This window comes from Carcharhinus amblyrhynchos, chromosome 12, assembly GCF_965287045.1.
Source record: "Carcharhinus amblyrhynchos chromosome 12, sCarAmb.v2.hapA, whole genome shotgun sequence".
In the NCBI taxonomy this organism is placed as follows: domain Eukaryota; kingdom Metazoa; phylum Chordata; class Chondrichthyes; order Carcharhiniformes; family Carcharhinidae; genus Carcharhinus; species Carcharhinus amblyrhynchos.
The window spans coordinates 66,932,166-66,956,599 of record NC_137335.1 but is presented as its reverse complement, the minus strand read 5'-3'; the positions used below and the strand labels follow the sequence as shown (position 1 = coordinate 66,956,599).

The 24,434-nt window shown below is 38.9% G+C and overlaps 1 protein-coding gene across 1 annotated transcript in view; it reads left to right on the top strand.

Annotated features, from left to right (window-relative positions):
• The window catches only part of LOC145351063 (apoptosis-stimulating of p53 protein 2-like), a 78,572-nt gene extending 54,406 nt beyond the window's left edge, over window positions 1-24,166 (top strand). The window contains exons 11-18 of the mRNA XM_080200661.1: window positions 4,319-4,470; window positions 9,365-9,800; window positions 11,375-12,192; window positions 14,035-14,172; window positions 15,154-15,287; window positions 18,375-18,541; window positions 19,967-20,166; window positions 20,694-24,166. Coding sequence (XP_080056787.1) covers window positions 4,319-4,470; window positions 9,365-9,800; window positions 11,375-12,192; window positions 14,035-14,172; window positions 15,154-15,287; window positions 18,375-18,541; window positions 19,967-20,166; window positions 20,694-20,735 — 2,087 coding nt within the window. The 3' untranslated portion in view covers window positions 20,736-24,166. The remainder of the gene's footprint in view (window positions 1-4,318; window positions 4,471-9,364; window positions 9,801-11,374; window positions 12,193-14,034; window positions 14,173-15,153; window positions 15,288-18,374; window positions 18,542-19,966; window positions 20,167-20,693) is intronic.
• Window positions 24,167-24,434: the final 268 nt, after the last annotated feature.

The window sequence follows — 24,434 nt, the reverse complement described above, 5'->3', positions numbered from 1 at the left end:
TGTATTCCTGTTTGGAGTCGTTTAAAATCTAGGATGTAGTAGAAATCTAGGATGTAGTAGAACAAGAAATATGCCTCACGACATGATAAAGGGAGTGGGGGCATGAGAAAGGTTGGTGGCGTTCTTTCAAATAAGGTCCAGATAAAGGCTGGTATAAAGACACTTTACCTGAATGCATGAAGCATTCGGAACAAAGTGAATGAGCTGGTGGTGCAGATCAGCACAAACGGATATGATCTGGTGGCCATTACGGAATCATGGTTGCAGGGTGACAGGGACTGGGAGCTGAATGTCCAGGGGTATCAAGTGTTTAGGAAGGATTGACGGGAGGAAAAAGGGAGTGGGGTAGCTCTGCTGGTTAAGGATAATACCAGGGCGGTAGGAAGGGAAGATATAGGCTCCAAAGAGCAAAACGTGGAATTGTTTTGGGCGGAGATGAGGAACAGTAAGGGGAGGAAGACGCTGGTGGGTGTGGTCTATAGGCCCCCAAATAACTTAGAGGTGGGGCGGGCTATAAACAAGCAAATAAATAATGCGCGCAGACATGGAGTGGTGATAATTATGGGGGATTTTAATCTGCATATTGATTGGTTGACCGAAGTCGGACGCAGTGGGCTTGAGGAAGAGTTCTTGGAATGCTGTCTAGATAGTTTCCTTGAACAGTGTGTGATGGAACCAACGAGGGAACGAGCTATCTTAGATCTGGTGTTGTGTAACGAGGCAGGAAGAATTAGGGATCTTATTGTGAGAGATCCTCTTGGGACGAGCGATCATAGTATGGTTGAGTTTTTGATGCAGATGGAGGATGAGAAAGTAGGGTCCCGAACATGTGTCCTCTGTTTGAACAGAGGGGCGTACGATAGGATGAGAGAGGAATTGGCAAATGTGGATTGGGGGCGCAGATTGGTTGGTAGGACGGCTGAGGAACAGTGGAGGATTTTTAAGGAGATCTTATTCGGTGCTCAGCAGAAATATATTCCTATGGTAAAGAAGGAATGTAGGAGAAGGGATGACCAGCCGTGGTTATCAAAGGAAATAAAGGAGTGTATTAAATTAAAAGCTGATGCGTTCAGAGTGGCTAAAAGTAGTGGGCGATTAGAAGATTGGGAAAGGTTTAAAAATCAACAAAGAATGACTAAGAAGTTGATAAAGAAAGGTAGGATAGACTATGAAGCTAAACTAGCACTAAATATAAAAAAGGACAGTAAGAGTTTTTACAAATATATAAAGAGGAGGAGACTGGCTAGAGTGAATGTTGGACCCTTAGAGGATGAGAGGAGGGATTTAGTGGTGGGAGATGAGGAAATGGCTGAGGCCTTAAATAAGTTTTTTTGCCTCGGTCTTCACGGAGGAGGACACGAATAGTTTGCCGGATATTAAAGATAGAAGGTTGGTAGGAGTTAAGGGCCTGAATGCGATTACTGTCACTAGAGAGGTAGTGCTTGATAGACTAACAGGACTGATGGTGGACAAGCCCCCAGGACCGAATGGAATGTATCCCAGGGTTCTGAAGGAAATGGCAGAGGCGATAGTGGATGCCTTAGTGATTATTTACCAAACTTCGCTAGATTCCGGGGCAGTGCTGGAAGATTGGAAAACGGCTAATGTTACGCTGCTGTTTAAAAAAGGTAGCAGACAAAAGGCAGGGAATTATAGGCCGGTTAGTTTAACGTCTGCAGTTGGAAAAATGCTTGAATCTGTCATCAAAGAAGAAATAGCGAGGCACCTGGAAAGGAATGGTTTGATAAAGCAGACGCAGCACGGATTCGTTAAGGGGAAGTCGTGTTTGACGAATTTATTGGATTTCTATGAGGATGTGACTAGTGCGGTAGGCACAGGGGAACCGGTGGATGTGGTGTTTCTCAATTTTCAAAAGGTGTTTGATAAGGTGCCTCACAAAAGGTTGCTTCAGAAGGTTAGGATGCATGGAGTTGGGGGTAAGGTGTTAGCGTGGATAGAGGATTGGTTGTCTAATAGGAGGCAGAGAGTTGGTATCAATGGGTGCTATTCTGATTGGCGGTTGGTGACTAGTGGAGTGCTGCAGGGATCGGTGCTGGGGCCTCAGCTATTTACCATTTATATAGATGATCTGGAGGAGGGGGCTGAGTGTAGGGTGACGAAATTTGCTGATGACACGACGATGGGTGGAAAAGCAAATTGCACAGAGGGTGTGGAAAGTCTGCAGAGGGATCTGGGTAGGCTGAGCGAGTGGGCGAGGACCTGGCAGATGGAGTATAATGTTAGCAAGTGTGAGGTTGTCCACTTTGGCAGAAGTAATAGTAGGAGGGATTACTATTTAAAGGGCGAAAAGCTGCAGCATGCTACGGTGCAGAGGGACCTGGGGGTCCTTGTGCATGAGTCGCAAAAACCCAGTCTGCAGGTGATCAAGAAGGCGAATGGGATGCTGGCCTTTATAGCGAGGGGGATAGAATATAAAAGCAGGGAGGTCTTGCTGCAACTATACAGGGCACTGGTGAGGCCGCAGCTGGAGTACTGTGTGCAGTTTTGGTCGCTGCACTTGCGCAAGGATATTTTGGCCTTGGAGGGAGTGCAGAGGAGGTTCATTAGGCTGATACTGGAGATGAGGGGTTTGGACTATGAAGAGAGACTAAGTAGACTGGGTCTGTACTCGTTGGAGTTTAGAAGGATGAGGGGGGATCTTATAGAGACGTATAAGATAATGAAAGGGATGGATCGGGCAGAGGTAGAGAGATTCTTCCCGCTTGGAAAGGACAACAGGACTAGAGGGCACAACCTCAAGATAAGGGGGGCGCAGTTTAGATTGGAGTTGAGGACGAACTTCTTCACTCAAAGGGTGGTGAATCTCTGGAATTCTCTGCCTGTTGAAGTGGTGGAGGCTACCTCGCTAAATATATTTAAGTCACGGCTAGATAGGTTTTTGATTGACAAGGGAATTAAGGGTATTGGGAGAGAGCGGGAAGTTGAACTGATCCACTTCAGATCAGCCATGATCTTATTGAATGGCGGGGTAGGCTCGAAGGGCCAGATGGCCTTCTCGTGCTCCTATTTCTTATGTTCATATGACATGACATTAGGGCACAGGTGTACTAGATGTGATTTAGTACTTTTATTGACTACTTTTAAAAGCTCTGGGAACTAGAAAAGGAAAGTCCTGCAAAAAAAGGTGAAGAAGCATGGACTATTCCTGTCCTAATTTGATCCTGGTAGCAGGCAAACTGCAGGCCAGTGTCAAGTTTTTAGCATTTATTCTGGATATTTTATAGGATCCACCTCCACTGGACCATTCCAGTAAATGGAGCAAGTATTCCTTATAGCCCAGAGTACACCTTTGTCCACTCTAATTAAGCAGTAGTGAGACCCAGCAATCAAAGCAGAACACTTTCTGTATACATCAGTTATTGAGCTGCTTGTCAACATGTGAAACAGTTCTGTGATCAAATGAAAACCGCATTTGCACTACTGACCAAGTGTCAGGCTATGAATCAACAAGTTGAATGTAGCCCAATCCATCACGCAAACCAGCCTCCTATCCATTGACTCTGTCTACTCTTCCTGCTGCCTTGGCAAAGCAGCCAGCATAATTAAGGACCCCATGCACCCTGAACATTCTCTCTTCCACCTTCTTCTTTCGGGAAAAAGATACGAAAGTCTGAGATCATGTACCAACCAACTCGAGCAGCTCCTTCTCTGCTGCTGTCAGATTTTTGAATGGACCTACCTTGCATCTATACCCTAGCTATGACTGTAATACTATATTCTGCACTCTCTAATTTCTTTTTCTATAAATGGTATGTTTTGTCTGTATAGTGTGCAAGAAACATACTTTTCACTGTATGTTAATACATGTAACAATAATAAATCAAATCAAAGTAGTTTAATTTGTAAAAACAGTTAAATAAACAGTAAATGGTATAAAATATCTACTCTTGATGCTAAAATAATAAAGAAACCACTTATAATCTCTTAATGCATGGACTTAAACCAGAAATGTATTTAAAAGTGGTCTATCAAAAGAGACTTGCAGCTAACCAACGATCCTGCCCCTTACTTAAAGGTGTCTACTCTCAGCTATCAATTAAATCCATTACCTAGATCAAATAACCAGATCTAGTATAAGTCAGGGTTGCTTGGGAATAGCTTATCCATGCAATTATTCAAAACCTGTTTGAACAAACTTGTTTTAACAATACAAAGTATACGTTTACAAAGTGTAATAGAGATAAAAAGTCTCGTTTTTGCAACTGGCACTTATTGTATCAACTGGCTTCAGTTTTCATTTAATGTTGAAACTCAACTGAAGCAAGTAGTTGAAGAAAATTTTTAATTGTTTTAACAGTTGGTGAATGTGATGTTGTGATGAGAGACAAGAATGATAAGAGAGTACGTTGCTTTTCCATGTTTGAGTCCATGGATCCACCTGCAGGAATTCCATCTACTGGAACACTAAGGAAAAATCAGAGCAGTGAGGACCTTCTGCGGGAAATTCAGGTATAGAGATGGACGTTACTCAATAATGTGTAATAACGTTGTATAATTTTATTGAAGCATTTAGAAGAGTGACCAAATAAAATTCCATAATAATTGCATCCTGTTAGGGTAGCCAAAACCTACCTGTATATAAAAATTGATCAACAAAAATACTAATAAGGTTATCTAGGATTGCAACGGGATCATGATCAATTGAACCATTGGGCTGTTAGTTCGCAGAAGGTGTTTAATTTAGATAAATGCAAGCTGATGCATTTTGGTAGATCGAGCCAAGGCAGAACTTATTTTGTTAATGATGGGGCACTGGGGAGAGTTCTTGAACAAAGAGGTCTAGGGGTTTGTGTTCATAGCGCTTTGAAAGTGGAGTCACAGGTAAACAGGGTGATGAAGAAGACATTGGCATGCTTGGCTTCATTAGTTACAACATTGAATACAGGAATTGGGACATTTTGTTGAAGTTATACAAAACATTGTTAAGACCACATTTGGAATACTGTGTACGGTTCTGTTCACCCTATTATAGAAAGGATATTAAACTAGAAAGAGTGCAGAAAAGATTTACTAGGATACTAGTGGGACTTGATGGTTTGAGTTATAAGGAGAGGCTGGATAGACTGGGGCTTTTTTTCCCTGAAGCGTAGGAGACTTGGGGTAATCTTATACAGGTCTATAAAATAATGAGAGGCATAGATAAGTTAGATAGTCAACATCTTTTCCCAAAGGTAGGGGAACTTAACACTAAAGGGCATAGCTTTAAGATGAGAGGGGAGAGATGCTAAAGGATTCAGAGGGACAATTCTTTCGCACACAGGGTGATGAGTGTCTGGAACAAGCTACCTGAGGTAGTAGTAGAGGTGGGTACAATTTTGTCTTTTAAAAAGCATTTAAACAATTATATGGGTGAGATTGGTTTCGAGGGATATGGGTCAACCACGGGCACTTGGGACTAGCTTAATGATAAAAACTGGGCGGCATGGACAAGTGGGGCTGAAGGGCCTGTTTCCATGCTGTAAATTCCTATGATTCTATAATTAGCTTAGTACGTTTGAATTTGTATAACCTTTCTACTTCAGTTATGATCTGAACTTATTTTAAGCCTTTTAGGTAAGCTTTCATTTCTTCTCAACTGCGGTCATAGAACATAAAACATCACAGCGCAGTTCAGGCCCTTCGGCCCTCGATGTTGCGCCGAGCAGTGGGACCAATCTAATGACCCTCTAACCTAAACTATTCCAATGTTATCCATATGCCTATCCACTGACCATTTGAACGCCCTTAAAGTTGGCAAGTCCACAACTGCTGCAGGCAAGGCATTCCACGCCCTTACTACCCTCTGAGTAAAGAACCTACCTCTGACATCCATCCTATAATTACCACCCCTTAATTTAAAGCCATGTCCCCTCGTGTTAGCTATCACCATCCGAGGAAAAAGGCTCACTATCCACCCTATCTAACCCTCTGATCCAGCTTGCAGTTTTCCAATTTATCCTAGTCCAATATTACATACCCACAATCTGCCTTCATCTCAGTCTGGCAAGGTACTTGTGCAATTTCGCAAACCAATGAGCTGCTGTCCTTATCAACATTCTTGTCAGCCAGCACCACCAACAACAGACCCTGTAGTCATTTCTTTGCTTTTCATGGAACGTTTGATTGCATATTTGCTGATATGTTAACAGTAACTGCACTTCAAAAGTAAATCATTGGTCATAAAGCAATTTAGGGCTTTCCTTCAATGTGATAAAGTGATTTATAAATGCAAGTTCAAGAAAGACTGGCTTTTGAATTGAATTTAATATTTCTGTTTTTTCCCTCCAAGATATTCTACTAAATATTTATCAAATTCAGCTTGAAAGAATTTATGGTCCCCTCTTCCAGCCACTTGTGATTAAAAAAAAATTACAAACAATTCTACTAACCTCCCTCATCTGGTGCCAATTTTCTATGTGCCTCCTTGTTACCAATTAACCAAGCTTTCACATTACCCCTCTTAAATCTTTTTGAATTTTGAAAACCTCATTAGAGTCCCTTTAATATTCTCTATTCCATTGAAAGAAACTCCTTTTTTTAAATTTCTTGATAACTTCAATCTCATTCCATCGATCCAAAAACTATCAATTTACTCCTGCTCTCCAATCCCCTCACTATCCATCTAGATATAGAAGATATATATTTAATGCAGGAGGAGGCCATTCAACCTCCACCAACAACAATCCCACCCAGGCCCTATCCCCTTAATCCCACATATTTAACCCACTGATCCTTCTAACCTAAGCATCCTGAGACACTAAGTGGCAATTTAGCATGGCTAATGCACCTAACCACATCTTTGGACAGTGGGAGGAAACCGGAGCACCTGGAGGAAACCCATGCAGACATGGGGAGAACATACAAGCTCCATGCAGACAATGACCCAAGCTGGGAGTTGAATCCTGGAGCTGTGAGGCAGCAGTGTTAACTGTTGTGCCACTGTGCTATCAACTTCTGCTTATGAAGTTACATTCCCTTAAATACTATGTGCCTGACTTTTAATTTTGTAATGCAGCACCTTATGAACACCTTCAGAAACTCTAAATATTATAATCAACCATATTGTTATCCATACAGTGTGATTTCCTCAAATATTTATCAAGTTTGATCTGGATTTTCCAAATCAATGTTAAATATTATTGATTAGCCATATTTAAAAATATAAAATACTGCTGGAAAGAAACCTCAAATGTTCCATAATCGATGGGTGGGCCTGGTTTCATTACTCTGTTAGAGAGTCGATGCAAACTTCATGAGCTGAATGGCCTACTTCTGCACTGTGGAGATTCTATCTGTGGAGAAGAAACAAGATGGCTAGGTTTCAGGAATTGGCAAAAGAAGCAATAGCGATGTGAGGAAAATCTTTTCCCAGAGTCGTTTAAAGATTTGGAATGCATTGCTTAAGAGTGTGGTGGATGCAGGTTCAGTTGAAACATTCAAGAGGGAATTGGACAGTTATCTGAAAAGGAATATACAGAGGTATGGCAAGAAAGTGGGAGAGTGTCACTAGGTAAATTGCTTCTATGGAGTACAGGGATAGACTAGCTAAATGGCTTCTTGTGTTGTAACAATTTTGTGATTCTGAGTCCAATCCTTGGTTGAAGAAAAAGAAAGCACTAATGGGGGGATTATACAAGAACAGGAATAAAGAAAAAACTGGGAATTGGAATAAATTCCTTCCAGAAAGTGGGCCGGGAGAAAGTGTAGTCGAGATCATCGTAAAAGTTGGTGGATTTATCATGGATATGAGTCCTAGTGGATTATGTAGTGAATTGCATTCATCCAGACAAACGTAATACTCCAGTTGAGGCCCAACATGTGTGCTATGCAAGTTGAACATAGTATTCTAGAATGGAGTTAAGAAGTGGAGGAGGGAAGAGAAGAGTTGGAGAAGACCATCTGAAAGCAAGGTAAAGATGACACTGAAGGAATAGGTCTGTGAGAGCATTTCCACTTTGAGGTGCCTCTTAGATCTCCCTCTTTCTCAGAAACATTTAACTTTCCCCATAAGACTGCCATCCAGACATTTCTGTGGGCACTTGTATCGAACTTTCTGCTTTCTTGGTCCATCCAATGTCTTTAATTGGATGGCAACCATGGAGGCATCCAATTAGGAAGCTGCCTCATGTTAAGTTGCTTCACTGGGACCTGCACGTTGTTCTGATGCCAGATTCCCGATGCCCTCAGGAAAATGCAGCCCTCTTGAGACAACCTGGGCTTTTGGTACTGAACTGCTTCTATGATGGGGAGCTAAGGGAAAATTTATTGATGAGCCAATGAGTGTTACACAAAGCAAATTAATTTTTTTATAAGAATTAGCAATTATGTTTAGGTGGAATCCACAAGTTTAAGATTAAGTGGCAACCTTCCTGAAGCCTAAAACCTATCCGCAGCAAAGCAATGCTGGGTGTAATTATTGAATTCCTTAAGTATACAATAACTTATTCAGTGCAACATTGAAGAGATTTTAGCAATGAAAAACATAAATATTTAAGTTCAAAATTAGTCTTTTTTTTGTACCCTGTCATTTGAAATGAATTTATAAAAAAACATTCAGACTGAACAATGACAAAAATATTTTTACTGGCGTACTAAACAGTTGTGATGAATATAACTATGTGGAAGCTTAAAATATTAATAGTTTGCTAAATTACTTTTTTTCTTCATCATGCTAACGGTAGTTATTTTGGTTACTTTATAAGTAACCTCTTGTTATTCACATTGCTTATGCATGACACTTAGCTTGAAAACGACTGCAGCGACAACTTGCATTGTGTGTTGCATCTTCATGTAAGATGCTTCAAAGGTAAGGATACATGAAGGGGACAATGAGACAGTAAGAGAGATAAAGGAGATGATTAAAAACTTGGTCAAAGTGATGGGTTTTGAGATCTTAATGTGGAGAGGGTGCCCGAGAAGAGGCCCCTGGCAGCTGAAGGATTTGCTGCCAATAGTGAAGTGAAGTCAGGAGGGTGAGTGTCAGAGTTGCAAGATGTTCAACTATGGAAAATGGAGCTGGTGGAGATTTCAGAAATAAGATCGAACATATGTAAGGGTTCCAGCTGTAGAGGATTTAAGCTATGGGGCAGAGATGGAGATTTATGACCTTGTATAGTTTTTACACTGGGAGGATATGAGGCAAGGTTCAACGTGACTCGTAAGTTAAGGTGAGGGATGGAATCAGTAGCCAGGGAGATGATTTTTGTGACACACAGCTGTGGCTAATTGTTGAAGAGAAAAATGGTTTACTTTTAAAAATAAGATTTTAAACTTCAATAGCAGTATTAAATAATGCAGATCTTCATTTGTCAAAATGTTTTGGCTTCTTGTTTCAGATAAACAAATGTTCAATTTCTCCTTTCAGACTGGTAACAAGAATGTGGTTAAAGTACCACCCCCTGTCCCTTCCAAACCCAAACAGATTTCCTTACCTTATTTTGGACCGTCCAGTCTAGCTTCCGCAGGAGAGAGCAAGCCAGAATACAGCCCACAAAAATTAACTGGTACTGTAGGAACCATAGTCAATAAACTGAAACCAACCCAATCTGGAGGACCGCAACATTGTACTTCAAATGTGCAACTTCATCCTTCTCCAGAGGCACCTCCTGCAGCTACTGTTCGACCTTTCACACCACAACCATCTAAAGACCCTCCACCGCAACCCCTGAAAAAACCAGAGACAGTGGCTGCGAGCTCTATTTACACAATGTACACGCAGCAGCAGGCGCCTGGCAAAAACTTCCAGCAGGCAGTTCAGAGTGCCCTGACCAGAGTACAGACGCGGCCACAATTCACAAGCGGTAAGAAAGCATTAATTTAACTTGAGAGCTGTTGGCAGTTTTGAACTGAGTTTTTGTATATTGGTGTCTGATCATCCCAATCTAATTTGATGTGTTTTATAAGGCACAATTGATGTCCCATCCTCCATCCTTAATAAATTTGACACACACAACTAAAAATTTGATCTAATCCCATAACTGTCCTGTTTCATTCCTGTTCTCACTGATGTAGGTTGATTTGCTGTCCCACAGTACATTGAATTTAAAATATCTCTAATCCTTCCATAGCCTTGCCTTACCTTATCTCTACAATTTTTCAAGCCTTGTCCACCCACCTTGCACTCTTTGGCCCCCTGCCTCAGATCTATTTCACAGACTTCAAAGATCCAAGCCTTTTGTACACCCTACACTTTTACAAAAATATAAATCACGGTCATTATTAGATATTCTGTGGAAATATTTTTTTTTAAGTACTTTTTTTTGTAACCTGCCTTGGAAGAAGTGAAGCATTCTCATGCACAACAGTATATTGCAGAGCCAGTGTTAGTATTCTGATGAGACTTTTGGGAAATATATCACGAGGAAAGAATTTCCTAGAGAATGCAACTACAAAGCTTAGTCTATTGATGTTAAATGATTGTTAAATTAGAGCTCGCAAAGTTCATTTTCCACTGGACTTTTTTGCACAGTCCCTGAAGTCACAATGAAATAATCCATTTGGTAGACTTTAAATAGTCAAGAACTCTGAAACTAAGAGTATTCTGAGCAAACTGTGCACCTTTTAATCAAAATGAATACAGTTTAGCTTGAAATTAACCCTTTCCAGGGCTGGTAGAAAAATTGATTATATCAGGGTGTTATAAAACTCAACAGTGTAGATTGTTTCATATTATTTTGGCTTTCTTCAATACACAGTATTTCTATCTTGTTGATCAGTCTAAAAAGATTCAGTTCCAGTGAATGACTAACTGGCTCTGTGCTTCCCACATCCTTGTCACCAGAACTTTTCCTCATCCCCTTCCAACTCAATGTCAGTAATTGACTCAATTGTTCAAATTCATTTTCTTATCACTTTATTCTTTAAGTTTTCAATATCCCACATTCCTCTGTCTCAGACAACATCTTTTTTAACAATTTCCAGAGTATATCCAATGCACATGTTGCCTGGTTGCAGTTGCCTTGTACCAGTTTCCTTGTTGTTATTGCTTCTACACACCCATCGAATTTTTGCAGTTTGTGTACAGATGGTCGACTATCTAAGGGAGACGACTGCATGCGTCAGGCTTAATTCACACAATGATGTTATTCTCAGCCCAGATTCTACCATTATACCCAGTTTGGTTGGGGTCAATCCTCCTTCAGTGTTTGCTGTAGTAGCGTTAATTTACACTGAAAAAATTGCCACCGGGCATTGAAACTGGTGATTGGCATAAACCAAGTTTGTTTTTGCAAAGTTAAGCTGTATGTTTATTTCCTGTATGAAAATAGAAAACGATAGATAATTCACAATTATATAGTCATTCAGTAAAAATTATTTCAAACAAATGTTCGAATTTTATCTGTATCTGAATTCCACATTATTTTGTTAAATGCAGTGTATGGCAAACCAGTAATTTCTGGATCCTCGCAGAATTACATCGGCAGTCAGCATCAAACCGAGCAGGAAATTAATAGCGTGCATTCAAAGAGCCACGATAAACCAGACTGTCCTGATACTGAGACTGATAACGCGGCATCTTCAGCAGACCACTCAGAGACTGAACGCATTCCACGACCACTGAGTCCCACCAAGCTCCTGCCTTTTATGTACAATCCGTACCGAAATCAGAGTGATGCTGACTTGGAGGCACTAAGAAAAAAACTGTCCAATGCTCCGAGGCCACTGAAAAAACGTAGCTCTATTACAGAACCAGAGGGACCAAATGGACCCAATATTCAGAAGCTGCTATACCAGCGCACAACACTGGCTGCCATGGAGACTGCTAGTCCCATGCCATTCTATCAACCAAAACAACCTACTCTTTTATCTGCGGAAGAGAATGCTATAGATGAAGGCACAGATCTCAGTGTTAAACTGGAGGAAGACACTACAGCTACAACAGACACCACTCCAGATCAACTGGAACCAGTTCCCAAGAAAGAAACTGAGGTACCAGGTGCTGAAGAACTTGTTTCATCTCCTTCGTGTGGTCCTGCTCCTGTCTTGGAAGGGCAGACACCAAGTTCTCCTGTTTTACCGTCTGTGGAAGAGCAGCAGAGTCAGGAAAGCCCACTCTCTCCTGAAGAATTAGCAGAAGAGTATCCTCCTTACCCACCTCCTCCATATCCTGTTGCTGGTGAACATGAGAATATAGGCGAGGATAGTTTTAACATGCGTCCACCTGAAATTACTGGACACACTGTCCTACCACCTGTGAGTAATACATACTGCTAAGGTTTTTGTTGGAATGTTGGAAATTTGAAATCGTCAATTGATTTGCTTTGAGTTTGCACAAATTATTTTTATGGATATGAAATTTGTGTTTGACAAAAATGCTTTACTTAAATTATTTCTTACTTAATTTTCCAGCCAAATTAGCTAGTCTCATCAGTCATCAAGAAATGTTACTCCATTTCCTCAAAACGTGCCTAACCGTTCGAGATGATATTGAATGACAGGGCGGGTTTGATGGCCGATATGATCTACTCTTACATTCTGAAAATGAATCAAAATGGGTATATTCTGGACTAATTTGGACCCTAGTTAATGACTATTGCTCCACTTTCATATATTTTTGTATGTGTATATAATGTATTTATGGGCATACATATTAGTGAGCAGAAATTTTTTATCTAATGATCTATTTTTATGAAGTTTGAGAATTAATGGTTCTGGAATTACAAATATTACTGAGTGAAATTACACTTTTTTCCCCTGGCTACAATTTACATCAATATACCAAGCCTCCCCTATTAGTTTATCTGAAGTACTAGCTGGAGTAAGACTTATTCAGTCCTTCTGTTCTAATCAGATCAATGAAGCACACAAGCTTTTTAATGGAGATGTGTTCCAAGATTATTGGTTGACAGTTTTTCAACCCTTCTTTTGTCCAGCAGTTGACATTTAAATTGAGGAATAAATCTCCTTCTTTATTATTTGACCCATATTTCATAACATGTTTGAGTTTACTTGATTTTTTTTCATTGTTGCAACTTATATCTCTACTATTTCCTTCATTCAAAAGAGCTAATGTGTGATTGACATAGAAGAATTCTATAATGGAATCTCACATATTGCTATAATGCATAGGTAATGAAATTTGACAGGGTGATTGGGAAAGTTGCAAATCGAATTAAATGGTATATAATGAATTATTCAATCTAGCCACCGTTCTATGTAAATATGCAGCAAAAAAGTAACATCTTAAGAGAACTGAGTGCCTCAAAAAATTATAAATTTTTGTTATTTCAGTTATTTAGTATTTTGTGTTTGGAAAGTTATGGTATAGGATTTGTACATTATTTTCACGTTTTTTAATATTAGTACTTGTTTCCTACCAAAAGCGTGCTGTAGAAAAGTGATAATTTTAGAAATTTGAAAATATTTATAAAAGGGACATTATTCCCCCCCCCGCTGTCCGGTACCATTTTTATTTTGTTTATTCTTTAACGGGATGCGAGTGTTGCTATTTGCCCATGGTGGTGATATCCCCACGCATCTTCTGTCCTTATCCTTGCAAAACACTAACAAAAAAGAATCATAACTGATCCAAACTCCACTGCTTTTCCAACCAATTGAGGATTTTCAGAGGCTTGTGGGTGTATTGATAACTTTCTTGGGTTGTTTTTGATCAGTCACCACCTCTGCTGAAGACTTTGAGTCATTGCTAGAATATAGTTTCAGAGACACTGACCAATCTCTTCTATATACCGTTATTCATATTGTTAAATTTTGTATTGTAACGTGCCTGTGAAGCACCTTTGGATGTTTTACAACTTAAGTGTTAATTTCTTGTTGTTGTTAACCAAGATGTAGAGTGACAGCATTATATGGCATGTCACATTCAAACCCAATCATATGCTCATTCTGAAATCCCCACCTCTCCCACACTTGCCTATTCAGTGATCATTATTGGAAGTATCACGAGTCAATACGTCAGCTCCCTAATGACTCATGTTTAACCTATCTGATCTTGCCTAGTATCAAAATCATGTACTGTACTAGTCTATTGCTTAGTTCATGTCTCTATACTCGTTTTGTTTTTATTGATTTTAGGGAAAGAGAACAAACCTGAAAAAGCTCGGCTCAGAACGTATAGGTCATGGAATGAGGGTGAAGTTCAATCCTGTAGCACTGTTACTTGATTCTTCTTTGGAAGGTGAATTTGATTTAGTCCAGCGCATCATTTATGAGGTATGTTAGTACCTTCAGTGTGACTTGACATACAATCGGTGCAAATGTTTGTTTCCTACGTTAGTATCTGATTTTACTGGGGACAGGTTGAAATGCAACCAAGAAAATGGGCTAAATTTTATTCTTGAGGTGAAGATAACGGGCCGAAAATCTGGCAGCAATCCTACCTCGACCATTTATAAGATCCACAGCTGTATTTTATTGGGGGTTAGGCAATTATTTGTTGTCGCTGGGGCTTTTGGAGGATCAGTGGCTCAGCAGTGCCACTAGTAGTGGTGGTCACTATTGGAGCTGCACACAGACGAAGGTGATGCCATGGAAGGATGCTGCCTTTCCAATCGGGCATGTTTGACAGGGAGATAGTTGGTGAGCTGTGTGGGGGAGAGCCATTCTTCACTTCCCCATTGCTAACACAAAGGCATGGCAGCTGAAAGGTGGTGCATACTGCACTTTGCCTTCCCTCAGCAATGACTCCACCAGTTTGTCTCCAGAAGGCCAGAAAAAACCCAGCCCAGTGCTACCCAATATTTATCTCCTGCGTTTGAAGGTTTGCTACCATGTGGTTGCATGAATATTCACAACAGCTTGGTTGACAGGACAAGGAATACTGTGGGCCCCCCAATCCAGAAAGAACTTAAATAATTGCTTTCATTTTTTGGAACAAACTAGGACTAAATGCTCATTTCAGAATTGGTTTTCTAATGTGAATTAGCTGCTGAATTCAATAGTATCCTAAGATAAAGAGCTCAGCTGGCAAGTGTTATGACACTACCTAATTATTGAACAGTTTTTTTATAATTTATTTCAAGAATGCTGTATCTGAAAAAATGCAGATTTCTGTGGTTGTGGTTGAACCATATTGGAAATTGTTTGTAATATGGGAACACTGGGTTTGTTTTTAAGTAATATACAACATGTGAGTTTGCTTTTGTGTTTGGTTTAAAAATCAATCAATTTTTGTGTGTAATTTTCTTTGAATAGGTGGAGGATCCTAGCCAACCAAACGATGAAGGAATTACAGCCCTACATAATGCTGTCTGTGCAGGTCACACAGAAATTGTAAAGTTCTTAGTACAGTTTGGAGTGAATGTTAATGCAGCAGATAGTGATGGATGGTAAGTTGTAAAATAAATGTGGTAAAAGCTGTTAAGTCACTGTTGTTTAATTCCAAATATGGTACTGTCAATTCTTGTACAAAATCAGAGATACATTCTCTTTCAATGTTGTTAGGAGGCATTAAACTTGTGGTTTTTTTTTACACTCTACTCAAAACACCTTAACATAATTGCATTCTTAAACAATTAGCAATGTTCCAAGAAAATCTAGCAGAGTGTAGTTAATGAAATGTGCACTTGGCCAAATGGTTGTTTTGGTGCTGCATGTGATTTAAATCTTTCAGTCACCCCAAATACGCATCTTACTCGTTTATGGTTGCAATTGTAAATTTATTATTATAAACAGACAGTGGTCACATTACACAGATGGGATTGGCCAGTTTCACTGAACTAAAACATTGCATTTCTTTATTTTCCCCTTGAGCGTTAATAGTTATTTCTTAATTTTTTTCTTTGTAAAAACATGCATAAGCAATAATTCAACATTATTACATACCATTAACATTTTAGTGGAGGAAAAGGTGTAACATTAGCAAAAACTCTGTTTCTTCCTTTCTAGCATTGAACAATTCTCCATAATAAAATTCAGATTGGTGGGTTGGAGGCCAAACACTGATATTCATAATTTATTTTGCTGAGGGATTCAAAACTTGTTCTTGATTCCATGATTATCTTTGAATTTGTTCCTATTTATGTACCTTTGTCATGAATGAAAAATATTAAACAAGCCTTTAATACTCAAATATCATCTGACTACTCCACTTAAAGCAATCTTATCTTCAGTGTATTTTAAAATACTCCACGTTTTTTTTAACTGTTTTGAATCTCATTCAGGAAAAAAAATGAAAATTCCTAATTTTGAAACCTTTATTTCAGTGCATTTTCCTAACTTTATTTTGTCTTGAGGGAATACCTGTGATTCAGCTATGTTACAAGTGGTCCCAATGTTCTTGCCATTTTGTCCTTTGCAAGGATGAGTGCTCTTCCATCACACAAATCCAACTGGTAGTCCAGCTAACTTGGGCATGTTTGCTCTTGAAACGGAGTTGTCCAAATTTCACAAGGCTGGAAGTTTGTTAATCTTTGTTTTGAAATGTGATATTCCATTGTTAGTTGCTAAATCACCTAGTTTCACATTTCCATGTTTATTTTAACTTTTCATGGTGTCCTTGTACTGACGAAAGATAGCTCATATAGTCTAAAACATATATATATTAAAATTTATGGACAAGCCAAATATCCAAAGTCACCTCAAATAAAAAATCTCATTTTCTTACTTGGCAAAACTTTAGTTAATCTGATGGAATGAATCTTGTGAGTGGGTTTTAGGGATTGCCTATCCCTCAGCTGGTTTTGTATTACTCATTATAAGGAACTCAGGAGATTCTAACAAGGCAAATGTAGGAAGTGGAGAGGATATCCAAAAAGGAGAATAAAAGGAGTAAAGCTTTTTATATAGACTAGTGGCTAACAAAAGGAGCCCAGATGTGTCTCAAAATGTGTAAATAATAAAATGTTATTCGCAGGAAGGGTGGGGCAATTGTGAATCTAAGAGGAGTCACTTGTGGAGGCAGAAGGCATAGCTAACGTACTAAATGAATACTTTGCATTTATCTTCATTAGAGAAGGGGATGCTATCAGTGAACAATAAAGGAGGAGACAGTTGTAATACTGTATCAGATAAAAATAAAGGTAATTGAAAAATTGATGGTCCTCAAAGTAGATAAGTCTGGCTATGATTCAGCCTAGGTTGCTGAAGAATGCAAGGGTGGAAATTGCAGTAGCTGCAATTTTTCAATTCTGTTTGGATATGAGAATAGTGCCAAAGGAGTAGAGGATTGCAAATGTTACATCCCTGTTCAAAAATGGGAAAAACCCAGCAACTACATGCCATTCAGCCTAACATGGAGACTTTCAGAGACAGTCAAAGACAAAATTAATTGGCATTTGGAAAAGTATGGGTTGTAAATGAAAGCCAGCACAGCTTTATAAAAAGCAATTTATGTTTAATTGATAGAGTTCCTTGAATTAACAGAGAGGGTTGATTAGAGGAGTGGTTTGCACTGCTGCCCCATCATGCCAGGGACTTGAGTTAGATTCCAGACTTAAGTGATTGTCTGTGTGGAGTTTGCATGTTCTCCCTGTGTCTGCATGGGTTTCCTCCCACAGGCCAAAGATGTGTAGGTTAGGTGGATTAGCCACCGTAAATCCATTAGGGTGATGGGATAGGACAGAGTAGTGAACCTAGGTGAAATGCTCTGTTGGAAAGTCAGTGGGCCAAATGGCCTCCTGCACAGTAGGGTTTCTGTGAATAGTGTGGTTCACATGGTGTATGTGGATTTAAGTACCAGATAATAAATTTGCTAGCAAATTAAACCATGGGTTTAAAGTACTATGCTATAAAATTTACTAAGGGACAAAGCATTAGTTAGTGGTGTACTGATGTCTTTCATCTGGAGGGAAGTACAAAATATTGTTTCCAAGGAGTCAGTATTATGATCACTGTTCTTTCTGATGTTGTTTAAAAGACCTGGTCTAGAGTATATAGAGCCTAATTTCAAAGTTTTCAGAGACCACAATATTCAAGTGGAGAGACTGGAGAAATTGAGATTGTTTTCCTGAGAACAGAGAAGGACAGGAGGAGATTTGGTAGGTTCAAAATCTTGAGTGGCTTTGGTGCATCTGGCAAAATATTCAAAGGTGACATGAGAAAACGTATTATTGCAAAGTGAATTATGATCTGGAATCCATTGCAGGGTGGTGAAAGTATATTCAATAGTAGCATTCAAAACTAAATGAGATAAATACACAAAGGGAAAATGTTTTTACAGGACTGTAGGGGGAAGCAGGGTTCTGGGATTAATGGATAGCACTAAAGAGCCAGTACAGGCACAATAGGCTCTCTGTGCTGTATAATTCTATGATTCGAAGATCAGGAGTAATTGGATGTGTGTCACATGATAGTCATCATAAATATAACAAAGTGTGAAATATACTCTCTTATGGAGCAAAAGCCTGTGAAGAAAAGTGAGTCTTTAAAACTTTTCTATTTGCTAAATATCACTAGCTTTTATATTCCTTTTGTAGGACACCTTTGCATTGTGCAGCCTCCTGTAATAATGTGCAAGTTTGCAAGTTCCTAGTTGAATCTGGGGCAGCAGTGTTTGCAACAACCTACAGCGACCTGCAGACCGCTGCTGATAAATGCGAGGAGATGGAGGAGGGCTACATTCAATGTTCGCAATTTCTCTATGGTGAGTACTAGGGTGTTTGGTACAGTATTAATTGTGCGTGGCATTGAAATATCAATGTCCTGAAATGCTGTTCTTATGTTTATATAAGTAATACTCAGTGAGGTGCTTCTTGGCACTTTTTGTATTCATACAGACCGAAAAGTGAAAACCAAAGACTATGTATGACTTAAACTTTGATAAGCAGTAAAGATGTGCTAGTTTCACTTTGCTTTCATTACCAAAATAATTAAAGGTCTGCTGTGCTTTAGAAAAGTGCATGCAGTCTCAAAAAGAGGTGCCTGTGCAATCTCCTAAGGTACCCATATCTCTTGTAATCACTACTCTGTTGGTGTGTGGCTGAACCAGATGATGTGTAACCACGTTAGTGGCTTGTTCTACTCAGTACATATCTTATCCATCAATAAAATTGCTTATTTCTACCACTAATAGTGTCTGCCTTTACCCTTGTTTCACTCGTCGCTCTCCATGGTTTAGTTGCCTTTAGAATTACTCCACTGGTTTCACAATCTCCAATTCCATCCAAATTTTTGATGCAAACTTTCTAACCCAAAATATTGAGTACAGAATCCTTATTCTGTTTACAAATATCACTTTCCTCTTATATGTTGTATCTGCCACAGCCATCTATCTCAGTCTTTGATTTTATAAGAATCCTACACCCACCAATGGTTCTGAAACACTTCATCTTTCTGACTCCATATTCTATTAAATATAAATCCCATCAAAATTATATCTTGACAGTTGTGAGAGCTCCGAGTTATGCACAATGGCTACCTTTAACAATCCCAAAGGGTTTACTTCTCCCAAAGAGTGCCTTATCTCTTCCAAAGGGCACTTTGACCTCTCCCAATCATGTCCTGGGACAAAATTCAAAGGGACCTCTCCACTGGTTACCCTGGCTATCCATACAAATCAACAAAGTTCAGATCTGCTCTTACCAGATCTAATCTGCAGATTTCATGTTTCATACACCACCTTCACCAAAATCATACATGGGTGGAGGCAGCTAGTGATTTCTGTGGGCAGCTGCATTTATGAACCATAGCTGGTGGTGAGTGTTGCAGCACAAGACGTGGAACTGGAAGTAGCATGAACTTCCCTACAAGCTGCAGAGTGCCAAAAACAATTAGGTGCCCTTGCCTATACCATAACACTAAAAGTAGATACACTGTGTTCTGATTTTATCTAGTTAACAATATGTTGCTGTCTGCATTTTGAAAGTCTCATTGTTCAATTGCAATAATTCAGCAAAAGTGTTTGAATGTGGATTTAATCGGTTAATTGTTCTTCCCGAGGGTATCCAGTTATGATCTATGCACCATAAACCTATGGAGTATTTCTGGTCAAATGAATCTTACAAATTGGCTTGGAATAATTTCTGGTAGAGAAGGAAAATTTCTAAAATGGATGCTTGCTTGCTTTCAGGTGTGCAAGAGAAAATGGGTATAATGAACAGAGGGGTAGTATATGCCCTGTGGGATTATGAATCTCAGACTGAAGATGAGTTATCTTTTAAGGAAGGTGATTGTATGTCAGTCATCCGACGAGAAGATGAGGCTGAGATTGAGTGGTGGTGGGCACGGCTAAATGATGGAGAAGGATATGTGCCACGCAACTTACTTGGGGTAGGTTTTTTGCAAAAATGTTATATTTTGTAGTATTGCTAATTTACTGTGGTGTTGTGTATGAGAACTAAAAAGGCAACTGTGGATATCAGTGGTTTCTATTTAAAAAAGCCCAATATATAGAACATACAATTGCTCCCTACTTTTATTTTCTGAGCAAATGAGCCTCCCCCCTCTTCCCCTCCCGATGCATTTGGGCATTAATTATCTGTGGGTGACCTGTTACTGGAAGATGTATCAAAACACATTCTCATTGAAATGAAGCATATAAATGTACTACTTTTAGTTTTCTTTCTGCGTCCTTCTTGAAACCAATGGCACTTCCTACCATTGTTCCATGAGCCTCTAAATCAACAGGGCTATGGGCTAGAAGTGGCAATTCCAGTGCTGCTCTGGAGCTGAAACTGGTTTATGTAGCTCAACAGCACTTCGGCAGTACTTAATGAGGAGAACTCTCTGAAACTAGACCTTTAAATTATTGTATACGTCTGCAATCGTAAACTCATAATTTGCTCTTTCTTTTACAGCTATATCCGAGGATTAAACCAAGACAGCGAAGTCTGGCATAAACTACTTGTGTGAAAACACTACAGATAAAGACTATAAACCTTTATACATTTTTAAAGGTAGCTGTATCAATTCAAATCCAACAGTGTCTGTAATGAAATGGTGGTCTCCAGTCCTAAATGAAGGAAAATTCAATGGACACAATGCTTCTGTAATGAAGTGAACGATTTTTGTTTTTCAGTGTTAATGATCGCCTATTATAAATGGTGAACCGAAGGTTTTTTGACAATGGACTGTTTGTTTTAGTGCATTTTAAAGGACTTATTGATGTAGATCTAGGACATTTAAGGGCCTTAACGTGGATAAAAGCACAGATGATTTGGGGAAGAAAATCAACTGGCTTCTTTTGTTTCCCCTCTACCACTCTTTTATTCAAGCACAGTATTTATATTGCAGTTGTCATCTTTGGAAGGGTGCTAAACTAAACCCAGGAACTATTAGGCCATTTGAAGGTATGAATAATGAAACCAGCTCAGTTTTATGACGAATCTTTTGAAGTTAGATGCTCAGTCAGCAGATAATACTTTAATAGTCCCATATCGGACTACAGAAAGTTGAAACACTAATGCCCTTGGCTTAGTTTGTAACCAAACAACAATAATTTTCATCTGGGCATCTTTCTCTTCAGCATAATGTTAACATTCCAAAACATAAATCCAACATTTTGAAAGTTTAGTACAGTTTAAACTATGTTACTGCTTATTTTTAACACTTCAAATAACTTGATCTGACACAGGCTAAACATAGCAGTATTTTTGAGGATCACATTACAGTTTCTTTCTTGAACCTGTTTGTGTCACATACTCTTATTAAACCTGCTTCCTTTAATGAAGAATTTCATTTCCTATTTGATTTATACATATTCATTTATATTTAACTACAATAAGCACAGCTAGTAGTATTTTCAATTTTTCAGGAACCCCAGTGAGTTATTCGAAGGGTCAAAATGAAATGTGTTTTTTTTTAAAGACATGCTTTGTAATAATTTGCAGTCTAAAGTATTTATGTTGTAATCAATCATATAGTTTTCCATCCATCTTACTTCAGTTTTCCATTTAGTCACTGAAAAATATTTAGCTGCCTACTTAGCACGATGAAAAACTAAAGCATTTTGTGTATTAATACATTTAAGAACTATTCCTAAACATTTAATTTTTCATTTTGACATTGAGCATTTAATTTCTCCTATAACCTATGAAAAGTTTTAAGAAAATGATCATCCCTTTGTGGTTTAAATGTTTTTGTTTACCCATTTTCGGAGTTTGGGTTGTTAGCTCTTTAACTCTGTTTCTGGTAAGACTTATTGAACATTGTATCCACAAAATTTTTTTGTGATTTGAGTTAAAAATTGGCCCAAATTTGTGTTTGATATAAAATCCTCACAGTGATTAGTTTATAATTTTCCACCTTCCTTACCTAATGATAGGTTAGAAGTGAAATTGTTTAGGTATATCCTCCCAGTTTCGAACCATGTTGGTTGAATGCTGTCAGCTGTGGAAGAATAAAAGCTACAGATTTTTCTTGCAGCATTAAAAATTAAGTGAAATTTTGTAATTTTCATTTCAAAGTTCAACGGTAAAGTACTGTCTTGTTAAGAACGTGTGAGAAAGTAGAAATAGCATTTATTTACAGAAATTCTACTGCCAGGTACAATATGTGCAAAAATGAATGGTAAAACAAAATACCTCAAATATTTAAACCTTCATGTAGTTTACATAGGAACAGGAGTTTGCTTTCATCCTCTCAAGCTTGTTAGTGTACATGTCATTCAGTTGGTCCATGGTTGATTTGCATCTCAACTCCATGTATTCACTTTGGTTCTATATCCTGTCATAGAAACCTTAGTCTCAAAATGTTCAACTGACCTAGTCTCAACCACTTTTTGAGAGAGAAAGTTGCAGATTTCCACAACTCTGAAGGAGTGCTTCCTGCACTACCCCTAACAGTGTAACTAAAGATTATGTTTGTTCTAGGCTTCCTCTGCAAAAGTTTCTGTCTATCAAGTTGTTTAATCATTTTAAACATCTTGATCTGATTGTCATTGTTCTATACATTTAAGAGAATAAAGCTTAGTATATGCAATCTGTCCTCATAATTTAATCCTTTCCTGAAGTGCGATGCCCAGAAATGAATGCTGTGCTTGAGATTCAGTCTAACCAGAACCTTATGCACTGCAGCATAACTTCAACCCCTTTGAATTCCAGTGTATTCATTAGCCATATAATTTTTTTGTACCTGTCCACTTTAATGTTTTTAGCAATTCCAAGACTTGAATCTATTGATTTCAGTGTTTCCACTCTGTCTCCTCCAGCAGAAAGATGCTGGTTTGGAAGTAGCTGTCTGCAAGGATTGTTTTTCCTGAACTGAACAGTCATGAAATACATTGCTCATTTAGGTTGGCAGATATCAAACCACTGTTGAGAATTTGAATGCAGATTATGAATAAGTGGTGGCTGACATTTGTTAAATATATTATTTTACAGCTGCAATCTTTGGGGTGGAAATTAATCTGGCCAATTTGTGGAGGTAGTCCAAGGATTGAAAAGAATTGGCTCTTGGGCCTCAGCTGAATAACTGACTGTGAGAGCTGCTGGTGCTGGTTGCACCTTTGCAGGAACTCGCGTGATGGAGCAAAATATTGTTGCCTCCCTTGCTTGAAGTGACTGTGGTATGACCTGGGAAGAACAAAGGGAGCAATCAATAGAATGCATGTGATGAAGTGATAAAACAGTCTGTGCAGTTGAGGAGCTGGGGAGCTTTCCCCACAGCTCCACAGGAAGAATTTTATTTAGTTTTTCTCAAACTTGCTTACATTTAGTTGGCTACCTGCAGAACCCTGAGCAGGTTGCACCCATTATCTGCCCATTCATTAAGAACTAATTTTGAAAAGTGGTCCTTCTATACACATTAGGTCCCTACATTAACATGTTTTTGAGGGGTGTAGGGATACTTAAGAGTGGCAGCAATGCCAGCGCAGTTTGGACATTGGCGAAATTGATTTGCTTTGTGCGCTTTTTATACCAAGATAGGAGTGACTCATCCCAATATCTACCCTTTAACGTTTAAAATTAACGCAGGAATTTTTGATTGGACTTTGCCAACGTTATAAATAGCATGTGCAGCACTTGCTTTGCATCCATTTCCTGATCCCTAAAAAAAAGTCTCGTGTACTGATAATGATTAGCTGTAATAACAATAACTTCTATAGTGCCTTTAACATGATAAAATGTCCCAAATTGCTTGTTGGGAGCATTATCAAATAAAATATGACATTGCGCCATGCTTGAGATATCAGCCTTGATCTTCTAATCTCAGGATCGCCAAAATGCGTAAGTTCTGACATGCTGACCTGTGTGTGATTTGCCCAGAAAGTTTCAAATTCTAATGGGGAATTCTTTTCCCTGGAACTCTTTCTCCACACACCACCAACCCCCCCCCCCCACCCACCCCCACTCCAGATTCTGAATTAAGAGTCCAAGACTTTAGACAGTTCTGACTTTACCTGGATAGTTACCCAGGAAACATTAGGCAGAAAAGTCCTACTCTTAATTGCTGGATAACACGGAACTGACCCCCTTCTCACCTGTCATCTCACCATTTCACCCATCTATCCACCCTAACCATTTACTCAATTCATCTGCTCACCCTTTTACTAACATTCACACTAGACATTCAGACTTTGCTTATAGCAGCCTGTGCTG